Source organism: Archocentrus centrarchus, chromosome 7 (assembly GCF_007364275.1).
Source record: "Archocentrus centrarchus isolate MPI-CPG fArcCen1 chromosome 7, fArcCen1, whole genome shotgun sequence".
Lineage (NCBI taxonomy): Eukaryota > Metazoa > Chordata > Actinopteri > Cichliformes > Cichlidae > Archocentrus > Archocentrus centrarchus.
Genome location: NC_044352.1, coordinates 20,241,988 through 20,253,225, shown reverse-complemented (window position 1 = coordinate 20,253,225; position 11,238 = coordinate 20,241,988). Strand labels below are relative to the sequence as shown.

General features: G+C 39.8%; 1 protein-coding gene across 3 annotated transcripts; it reads right to left on the bottom strand.

Moving 5' to 3' along the window:
* Nucleotides 1–220: 220 nt before the first annotated feature.
* zgc:153867 (myosin light polypeptide 6) lies at nucleotides 221–11,008 on the bottom strand. Of its 3 annotated transcripts, XM_030732946.1 has the most exons (8): nucleotides 10,986–11,008; nucleotides 8,962–9,142; nucleotides 5,236–5,263; nucleotides 2,958–3,101; nucleotides 2,696–2,869; nucleotides 2,354–2,431; nucleotides 1,792–1,826; nucleotides 221–727 (listed from the first exon to the last, which is right to left on the bottom strand). In XM_030732946.1, exons 1-7 carry the CDS (start codon nucleotides 10,991–10,993, stop codon nucleotides 1,798–1,800), a joined length of 642 nt encoding a protein of 213 aa, XP_030588806.1. In that variant the 5' UTR covers nucleotides 10,994–11,008; the 3' UTR covers nucleotides 221–727; nucleotides 1,792–1,797. The 3 variants fall into 3 exon arrangements, with proteins under 3 accessions (XP_030588806.1, XP_030588805.1, XP_030588807.1); XM_030732945.1 differs by lacking the exon at nucleotides 1,792–1,826; XM_030732947.1 differs by lacking the exons at nucleotides 1,792–1,826; nucleotides 8,962–9,142; nucleotides 10,986–11,008 and adding an exon at nucleotides 5,659–5,749.
* Between the last annotated feature and the right edge of the window lie 230 nt (nucleotides 11,009–11,238).

The following is an 11,238-nucleotide window of genomic DNA, read 5'->3' as shown; positions in this document are numbered from 1 at the left end:
AAGCTATCTGCTGTGGTGACCCCCTGTGAATAAGGGAGCATTACATACCAGCTTTCTGGACTTAGTGAAGCCTTAAGCGAGGCAGATTCTGGCAGTAATACTGCCCTCTTGTGTCAGTGGAAAAGCACCACAAAGAAAACATCAATTCCTTGCAAAACCTGAGACACTACAGCAAAATCTCATTCACAGTATTACACTGAATCAAGCAAAACAGTAAAGACAGGTTTTCAGGAAAAATTTATTTAAATGCAGCAACAAAATTTGGTTGATTTCAAAACATAGAAACAAATCTGAAATGTTTTTTTCTGCCTCATGGTAACATGGCTTTAAATGTATTGGTTTACCGTACAATCACAAACATTGTTATTCAGCTGTAGGAAGCCTTCGCCAATGACATGGCAGGTTGGTGACAGTATATATATATATATACTTTAAGGTCCTATCTAAAATCAAACATTACTTATTGCATACTGTTTATGTTTTCTTACAAGATGAAGTGTTGCTGCAGGTAATATAAACCCAAATGAATAAAAGTTGGTCACACAGGTGGAAAAGGCCTGGAAGCAAAACCTGGATCTTTTGTGAGGAATGTAAAGGCACTTCTTAAATTAAAGTTGGAGAAATAATTCACGGAAAGAAGCTAAATGGAAAAAAAAGAGGGTACATGGGAAAAAAAAAAAGTGGGTTGCTCTTCGTCTTCACCCGCTCATAACCATTCTGACCAGTTCTGTAAAGGAGAAATGAGAGAGACAAGTGTGAGTTTCATGGTCTAAATGTCAACAGAGACCTGCTCCAACCACAGCATGTGGAGCTAATACCCCCTCCTCATCCAGCTTTGATGAGCCTGGGTGGGAAATGCTGCATTTGGAGGCAGATCCCCCACATTCTGCTCACCCAGAGCAAAAAGAAGGGTTGAAGAGGGGAATGAGAGAAAGAGTTGATGTAATCATCTCTATCTCCTATTAAGCCAAAGCAATTGGCCCTCTAAGATCCAAAAAGAGCTGGTTAGAGAAGCCATCCTCGCTGTATGCTTTCCTCTAGCTGAGAAGAAGGAGAAAAGCGGAGAAGGTCAAGGGAGCTACAGTCCGTTTCAGAGACTGCCAGCTACAAATTCAGTTTTCATTAATACAGAGGAGAAAACGGTCAGCACAGGAGCCACTTATTGCGATTCTCTGGTTAGTAGAAAAAGGGACTGGTCCACTCTCCCAAAGCTGGTGACTATACTATCTAAAGGCAATAAACATGGCTATCTGAAAGTACATCTTATGTGTGTGTTGTGTCTTTGAAAAGAGCAGTACCTCTGACACCAATATGGTAAAAGCCTGTTTAATAGCACCAATGACATGCAAATGATATTAGAAAAGCTGCATCATATTCACACCACCACACCAGTCAGCTCAAATGGCCACCAGGCTTTTCCTGAACGAGACCAGTCTCTTCCCTGTGTGTCCACTATATCCCCATATAAACTGAGGGGAGTCACAGACACATGCAGAGGGCCATGCTGCAGCCAGGGGCCAAGACAGAGGGCTGCAGGAGAGAGCAGGACAGAAGAGCAGGAGGGTACACATGGGTCAAAACCTCAAGTAGAAATAAGGAAGACCACCAGGCTTTCCCACAAACGGCTACAGGTCAAATCTACTTAGCAACAGCGCAATGTCCCTGTTTGCCAATACAAACAGTGCAACTACAGCTGACTAGTGTTAGGATGGCCTAATGCAGCTCGATTACGGAGTGAGTAAAAAGCAGGAAAGCCTGGAGGTGCTATCCCATGATATACAATGCCCGTACCGGCCCTCAGCCCGACATGATGTGACGAACAAACGCTGTGGAAGAAGAACATTAACACACTGTCAGACACTGACATTCAAGCAGGGCTTCTTACAGAAGTCCATTAAGCAGAAGAGGTAAGAACAGGTATTAGAAGGTAAACGGTATGGAGCCCCCTGAAAGGTCACAGGAAGGAATTTTGCAGGATTTACTTTTGAATCCATATGAACATTTGTGTTCATATGGATTCATGTGTTTAGTAGTACACTTATGTCTATGTGACAGTTTACACTTACCCCTTTTAAAAGGCTCCGTGAAATAAACACCCAACTCAGACTTACCATAAACTGAATATCAACATTTATATAACCTTAAACTACATTAAAACAAACAAACCAAAACAATCCTCAAATGACCTCCCAGAAAGTGCACAATAACTGAAGTCAGCACGTCCCACATACAATGTCATGCATGACTGGGGTTATATTACATTTTTGAGGCTAGGTGAGATGACGACATCTTGTTGCATTAGCTTAATTGTAGCCAGCATCCCATCTTGACCTTTTATATTATCTGCTCTCACCTTCATAATTGATGCATCCATTTGCATCTTCGTGTCCTGCCAAGAGTGTCTCTACTTCCTCCTCTGTCATTTTCTCACCTGATAAATGGAACACAATGGAAGTAATGTAAAACTTGCAAATTAAAGTGTTGGAAAGATAAATAACACTAAAAATACATTTGCAAGTGAGAGGATGCCAATTTACAAATGTGCCATTCAGTTTTCAGTAAATAAATTTAACAATGTATAACAATATCAGGAATAACAACAATCTCCCAGAAGAACATGAATAGTGTGATCCCAAGATAGTCCAATATTTCCATGTGAATAGCTATTAAAGGGTGATAAAAAAATATAGCTTGCCTAGCGTGGTGAGGACATGACGTAGTTCTGCTCCCATTACTGTGCCATTGCCCTCCTTGTCAAAGACACGCAGTCCCTCCACAAAATCCTCCATTGTCCCCTGATCTTTATTCTTAGCGATGGCCTGGAACATGGGCAAGAACTGCTCAAAGTCTAGCGTCTTGATGTTCATCTCTGCAAAAGAAAAAAGTCTGTGTCAGAAGAGATTTTCTTTTGTCACCGCTGTAAGTAATGCCTAGTAAACTGAATCTTGCTCTCTCACCGTCAGCCTTGGGGTTGCCCAGGACTTTGAGCACCTCGGCGTTGACAGGATTTTGTCCCAGGGCCCGCATGACGTCCCCACACTGGCTGTAGCTGATCTTCCCATCTCCTGTCCTGTCGAACAGCAGGAATGCCTCCTTAAACTCTGCAGGATACACAGACGTGATGAATTAGGGCAATGAATTATTCAAGAAAAGATGTGCACATGAGTATGAGGAGAAATGATAAAGAGACAGGAAATGAACTAGAAATGAAAGTGGAAAAGCAACAGATTGGAAAAGAACATGAGAACAAGCAGACTAGCAAAAGATCCTGAATAAGACTCATCTGTAAACTTTCAAGTTGTCTTTCTGCTGGCAAAGGCTACATTTAAAGAGAACAGGCAGGGTGTGCACCATACTGACAAACCTGTCCAGGTTCTGTGTGACACTCAAGGCATGATAATTTCAGCAATCTAGGATAATGGACCATAGTGCACTGCTTTATTCAGCAGAAAAAATTCTACACTTTACAGAAGCAATCTAAAAATCTTTGGTAAAGTGTGGTGCAACCTTTGAATAAAAAAATTTGCATCTGCACTCTGCTGGATGACACCGCAAACATCACTTCCTCAAGTCAGCAAATGCACTTTACTGTCATGATCAATTTACTGCAGTTAGTGTCTGTATTTTAAGGGTTAGTATAGTTCCATCTAAACTATCTCAACAGGTTGTGTTCATTCCATAAACAAAGGCTAAAAACAACCAAAATACAAGAAGTATTAAAACAAGATGTTGAAAAGCAGGCAAATCTCTTTAACAAGCAGTCATCTGTGACATGTTTAGTAATTTTACTAGAAAACACACAAATGCAACAAAATAAACTCAACTCAGCAAACCTCTGCAAAAATATCAAATAGTTGTTATGCAATTGTCTGCTTCAGTTAAGGTTCTTGTTGATCTAGTACCACCTCTAACAACAGCTCTCTAATAACTTTGGACAATCTTTTAGTTTTGATCAGACTCAAAAGAGTCCATCTAGCAGAATGGTCTTGGAACATTTTCTCAAAGCTATAAGACGCTTCATTTGACACTATCGCTGTCTGGTAAGTTCACACATGGTCATTTTATACTACTAATGAATAGTTAATAAACCTGTAAAAGCCCAAGCCTTCTAAAGCGTTTGCATTAACAAGTATCAAGCATTTTTGTTGCTGTTTAAGTGGAGTTAGTTTTATCAACTGTCAATGATCTAACATCAGCTATTCTAGTTAAGTCAAACAGCCAAATAAATGCTTGTCTAAGCTCTAACAATCAGGGAGACATGGAGTTGGATTACACAATATCTGGTCAGCAGGCGGTTCTTAATGTTAGAGAACAAACTATTGACTAAAAAAAAAAGCTCAGGCACTGTTGTGGAGGTTTTTTTTTTTCCTCCCTGTTCTGAGGAATGCGTCTCTTCCTTTTGGGCATGTGAGCACTTTTCCCAACACCATATTTGGTTATTAGAGGAGTGGAGAGAAGGAGGAGGAGAGTGAGAGGAGCTTTGGCCTATTATGTCTGCGATGATTAAACAAACCAGCCCTAGGACAGAAACTATCCACCACTTTATCCAGCACCAAAAATGGGCACATTCGAGATGAGCTACTTGGAAGATAACAGGCAAAGTTTATGGTACACTGACAAAAGCTGGAATGCCTGCACTCCAACAGAACAAGACTTATGAGAGCCAATATGGGCTTTGGCTACGGCTGGCTTTTCAAAACTTTTAACTGACAGAGAAAATAAATATATAAATAAATAATAATAAAAAAAACCCTGCAAGACACATCAAAGCTGGTGAGTAATATATCATTATGTGCAAACACGGCTGATTTTGACGTACCAAACAACAGTGCAAAGCGGCTCTCACACACATTTATGACAGATTTGGCTCCAAAAACCGACATGCAGATCACACCCTGAAACACTCCGAGATGGCCATCAGTTTTGTATAAGGTGCTCCCTTTACAATGACTTACCATGAATCTGATCCAGGTTAAATTCAATCTGTAAAGGACAAGCAGTCGGCAAGTGGAAAAGTGATGAAATAGTACGAAAATATAAAAGGAGAAACAGAAGGCAAATTTAGTCTAAAGCCACGACTACTACTGCTGCTGCGGCGGCGGCGGCGTACGGGGATTATACAGCAGGATGATAGTGGAGATACAGGGCAAAGTGTCATCTGGAAAAAGCAGGAATGAAAGAACACCAAACAGGAGAAATAGGATGGAAATGCCACAACACAAAAACAAAACTCACCGAGGATTTGATCTTCTGAGAAGTCAGACTGTTCAAAAAGAAATTAGGCTGCATGAAAATGGTTCCTTAGGCTGTGCAAAGCTCGCGTTTACATCAAAGTCTACTGGACATAGTTTTCAGTTATTTAGATTGACTTGCTCGCAGATAACATTTCCCAACTTTATCACATTCAGTAATGCTTAATATACACGCAGTGGTTGTATTACTCGACGAGTCGTATGATTTTTAACTTTATCCGGCGATCAAGCTAGTGCTAGCTTATCTTGAGTTGTACTTCCGCTTGCGCCCAGCGGTCCAATTCAGACATTCAGTCTGATCTTAACACCTCTGCAAGGTTCAGCTAGTTTCTTACAACGGTGAAACTAATGCCTAACTGCACAACGACTGCAGGAACGCTAATAATTGAAAGGAAAAAAAACCCACCATGGCTGCGCTGGATAAGGTGTGTCCGAGACGACGGCAAACCAAAGAATGTGACGGAGCGGGTAGTAGGTGGGGTGAGGAAACCCGAGCAGCTCTGCGTCACGACGCACAGGACGCAGGAACTGACGTCCCAGCAGTCGCCGCGCTCCATATATAGAAACAAAGCTCAAGGTGGTATGTGATTTACAGTACATGAATAGTGCGCCTCAAAACCTATTTAAACCAATCCTTTTGTGATTAAGGTGACATATAAATGGAATAAATGGCTTAGGGCTTAAATCAGATTTTAGCCTAAAACTGAATTATGCTGCTTGCTCTGGCCTTTCATTGATGGTTATAGTAAACTCCTCTCTCCCTATTCACAAATGTGCATTAATTTTAATATATTTTTTTTCACATTAGGTAGAATGTTGTCATTTTGATTATGTAATGATGTCCGCTGTAGAGGGAAAGCTCCTTTGCAGTCAGAGTTTCATATACAGTACGTGGGGCTCCCTGCAAGCATCATTCAGCAAATTCTTCACGTGTGCAAGCCCTCAATGCTGGTTTCAACTCTTTACTCTGAATTTTTTAAAGGATGTAAAATACCCTTTTAGGAAGGGTATTTTGCATTTTGAATATTTATAGATCTGGTATTTTTCACTGAGAGTAAACCACATACAAAAAAAGTTAAACAATGAACTCCATCATTAACTGTTGTTACTTTGCAAACAATCAACAAGCCACTGCAGCCTTTGTTTAGGAAGTATTTTAAGGATGTTTCAAAAGAACTTTTGTCCCTTTGACTTTGGTGACACCCCTCCACCACCACCATCACCACCCAATATTAATGCTTGATTGTGCTGAGAGACTTTGGCTTTACATTAATGATGTGATTGCACGGCCATGCAGAAAAAAATGGCTCACTTGAGATCATGGACTGATGCCACATAACATTATAGGCCAAAGAGCTTCCTTTTCCTGAAAGGAGGTCTGGCTTCTTGTCATGTCTGCACTTGGTAACTTAAATGGCCCACATATCTTCACTAGCTAAATGGGACAGTCTCACTATAAAACACTGCATGCAGTGGCAACACTTAAAGCACATGAGGATGGCAGCAAAAGCTGAGGCACCAAACAAGCTCAAATATTATTAGAGATAGAAATATTATTGCAAACCTAAATACATTTTTTAAAATTAAGAGTGATTGCCTATTCCTGCCCTTAACGTTTGGACTTGTAATGTTCAAATATTTTTACATAGTGATCAAGATTTACTAAATTGCTTTATCCATTGAAATTTTATATCTACTTGCCCTAACAGGACCAAAGTCCACATAAATATTATGACATCCAAAAATATTCAAATATCCCCCTGCAATACTGGTTAACATTTCTCTAACACATACAAACATTTTTAACAATCCTTGAAGTCTTGCCATATCAGAAGGACACAACTGTATTTTAGGAAGGGTATTTTACAGCTGAAAATTAAAGTTTAGTCTGTATGGTATACACTAACTGGCCATTTTATTGGGTACACCTTGCTAGTACTGGGTTGGACCCCCTTTTGTCATCAGAACTGCCTTAATTATTTGTGTGTGTAGATTCAACAAGGTCCTGGAAACATTCCTCAAGCACTTGCTGCAAATTTGTCAGCTTCACATCTATGATGCAAATCTCCCTTTCCACCACATTCCAAGGGTGCTCTATTGGACTGATATCTGGTGACTGTGGAGGCCAATTGAGTACAGTGAACTCATCGTCATGTTCAAGAAACCAGTTGGAAATTGTCTGAGCTTGGTGTGTTATCCTGCTGGAAGGAGCCATGCGAAGATGAGTACACTGTTGTCATAAAGAGATGGACATGGTCAACAACGATACTCAGGTAGGCTGTGGGGTCCAACGTGTGCCAAGAAAATATCCCCCACACCGTTGCACCATCACCACCACTAGCCTAAACTGTTGCTACAAGGCAGGATGGATCAATGCTTTCATCTTGTTCTGACTCTACCATTCAAATGCTGCAAGTGAAATCCCAACTTCTCAGACCAGGCAACGTTTTTCCAATCTTCTGTTATCCAGTGTGAATGGTAGCCTGTTTCCTGTTCTTAGCTGGCACTTGGTGTGGCCTTCTGCTGCTGTAGCTGATCTGCTTCAAGGTTTCACTTGTTGTACATTCAGAGATGCTCTCCTGCATACCTTGGTTGCAACAAGTGTTTATTTGAGTTACTCTTACCTTCCTGTCATCACAAAGCAGTCTGACTGTACTCCTCTGACACTGATTTAGCCCCGAAAACTGATACTCACTAGATAGTTTCCTCTTTTTCATAACATTATCTATAAATCCTAAAGATGGTTGGGTGGGAAAATCCCTGAAGATCAGCAGTTTATGAAATACTCAGACCAGCTCATCTGGCACCAGCAACCATATCGCATTCAAGGTCACTTAAATCACCTTCCTTCCCCAATCTGATTCTCAATTTGAGCTTCAGCAGGTTGTCTATGTCTACAAGCCTAAATGCACTGAGTTGCTGACAAGTGACTGGCTGATTAGATATTTGCATTCATGGGCAGTTGAATGGGTGTACCCAATGAAGTGGCCAGTGAGCATATGCCATTATGCCTGAATGGTGGATGAAGAGTTATGTAAACAGATGAAATTAATGGAGAATAAACTAATGTCATTTTCTAATGCTCCCACGATCTCTTTAGTGATTATACTTTTTGAGGGTAAGATAAGAAATTAATGTTGGCAAATCACATTCAAATCACAACCTTTGAATACAGTAACTGAGAAGTACTCATTATTTTTTCTACAAAAAACAAAACACTTTGCTCACTTTGAACTTCAGTGGTGTTAACTTTCTTTTTGTAGAAATCACTGTTGTGTGGGTCTTGAGATACAGGCCAATGATTTTTTTTTTTTTTTGGAATCATCTTTCTGATGAGAGAAATGGCACATGCTGTGACGGGAAACTGTCTCTAAGGAGGCCACTCACTGACTGACAACCAGTCCTGCTTTTAGTGTCCCATTTATTTGATTAGCTTAGATCTTTGGTCTGTTTAATTAGCTGCACAATTATAGAGATATACTTTGCAAATAATCAGAGATATTATTTGGAATGAAATTGGAATCACAGCATGTAAGAGACCACTATTGTATATCTTTTCACTGAAGTTTATTTATTCTAAGAGGGATAAATTATATACTAGGTGTAAAATAAGACTGAATAAATAGGATTGCAATTGCTATAGTCATACTTTATGAATGCCCCACATAAGCTTTGCTACAAAAATATGTGCTGCAATCAACCCACTCACCTCCAAAGAGCTAGGATCAAACGGTGAATCAGAGGGACGCAGCATCCTAGGCTTTTGCTCCGGTTTTGGAGCTGCAGGAGCTGAAGGCAGGCAGGGGTAAGGAGGACCAAGTCTGGGTTGGGTCACTGGTGAGGGACACTTCTTAATGGAGGGTTCTCTTTTTGGAGCCATTCCTTGAGTCCTAGAATAGTTAAATTCAGTGTCAGATCTCTGCACTAACTGCCAGTATGTTGCTGAGAGGAAAAATATCAAGCTATGAAGTAAGTTGGGTGTATCCTGTGGAGGAGAGGGGGGAGGAGATCTGATTTATGATGCCGATGATGCTCAGGGACTGGCAGGTGGATGAGGCAGAGGTGAATTAGTGAAGCAAAGCGTGGGAGGAGTGGAGATGAAAGTGAGGGTGTTAAAAAAAGAAGGGACAAATATAGAAATTACCATCCTCTCCTGACTTCTTTTATTTGGGTCAGAAGTGTGTGTGTGTGTGTGTGTGTGTGTGTGTGTGTGTGTGTGTGTGTGTGTGTGTGTGTGTGTGTGTGTGTGTGTGTGTGTGTGTGTGTGTGTGTGTGTCAGAGAGGGGGAGAGAGAGAGAGAGAGAAAGAGAGGGAGAGAGAAGGGGCTTGGGTGCTACACGATGCTATATATACCCAGAAATAGATATAATATATAATATATTTTTTTTGTCACTTGTTTTGTTGAAAATTTGAAACTTGAAAAATCTTTGAAGCTTCTTAAGGTAAATTATCTGTTATTTAACCACTTATCCAGTTTAGGGTTTGTGGGTGCTGAAGCATTTTCCAATTGTCAGAAGCAGAGTACACACCACAGAGATCAGCAGTCCATCACAGGTCCAGCGCAGCAAGACACACACATTCACACCTACGGCCACGGCTTTGGATTCTGGAGGTCCTGAAATTTTCTAATTTTATTCTATTCTATCATACTTTCAGGGTTAATTTACTCTAATATTCACTTAGTTGTATCTGTGTGACACTTTGTCCCAGGACCAAAAAAAGTTGTAGATTTTCTGGTGCAGAATCTGCCTATAAAATAAGATGAAATTCTGAAAGAAGGAGCAGCTTTAACTTTGATAAAAGAAATTTTGCTGATAAACTCATAAAAACCTCTCACATTTTATGTATATTTTTAATAAAGTAATTTTACATTCTGTAGTTTACACATTTGCTTGAATTCCTGTCAGAGACACAAATCTACTTTGGAGATTTATTTGTTGAGGTTGATTCTCAATTCAGTGGCTTTATTAATTTTTTCCAACTAACAACAAAATATAACATGAATTCTGGATCAAAATTGGATCAGAAAAGGGAGAATGGCAGTAAGCAAGTCATTTTTAAATAACATTGCTTTTTTTCCCTTAATTCAGTTTCTTTTTAAAATGCAGATATTTCATTTAATAGTAAACTAAATTGTAAGAGCTTATTCAAAAATTGCTTTGGGATCTCAGAAGAACACTGTAATAATTTCAAAATCTGTTTGATTTTGGAACAAGATGAAAAAATTTTTATCCTATAGAAATAAACCATATTATTTAATTCACTGTATATAAGTGCATATTATCCTGTAAGTTTATCCCACAAGATCAAGTTGTCTAAAAGTTTGAAAGATGTGAGTTTTATAATTATATATTCCTATCTTTTAAATTTTAAATCTTAGGAAAATTAAGAATATTAGTTAAGTAAATAAAAAATAAAATAAAATCAGATGTAAATGGCCTCTTGCGTCTGACCTGCAGTACCTTCACGGCCCACCAGTGGGCCGCAACCCATACTTTGGCAATCATTGAACAATAGCAATAGCAGTCCTAAAGTGTATCACTAGATGTCACTATTATACCACAGGACAAGACGCACTAGACCCCATTAAACGTTTGCCCTGAACAAATGGACGGATGAATGCAATGCATCCGCTTAAGCGTTTTAATGAGGCTTTAGGAGTGACATTTTTATGATAAATTATCGTACTATCACTGTGCATGCTGAAAAATACAACTTCTAGAGTCACTCTACCCGCTCATCCGATAGTCTTTGCGCTCCACTGTTCAGTCACTCTTGGGCACAATCCATCGCGCGTTCAATGGGCCTTGAAATAATCTTTTATGCGTCCAGTGCGTCGAAACAATAGCAACACAAGACCTTTGCTGTGCGGCCAACGGCACTTCTGGTGCTTTATAATAGCCGATCGAACATGCAAAATGAGGGTAAAAAAAAAAAAAAGACCAAACAGCAACAACAAAATTACCATGCAATTACCAAAATAAAA

Bases quoted from the DNA above. Each gene is read 5' to 3' on its own strand.
- zgc:153867 (XM_030732946.1), bottom strand. The intron at 2,870-2,957 runs GTGAGAGAGCAA...TTTCTTTTGCAG, and splicing joins GGGCAACCCCAAGGCTGACG to AGATGAACATCAAGACGCTA. The intron at 2,432-2,695 runs GCAAGCTATATT...TCCATTTATCAG, and splicing joins TCATGTCCTCACCACGCTAG to GTGAGAAAATGACAGAGGAG.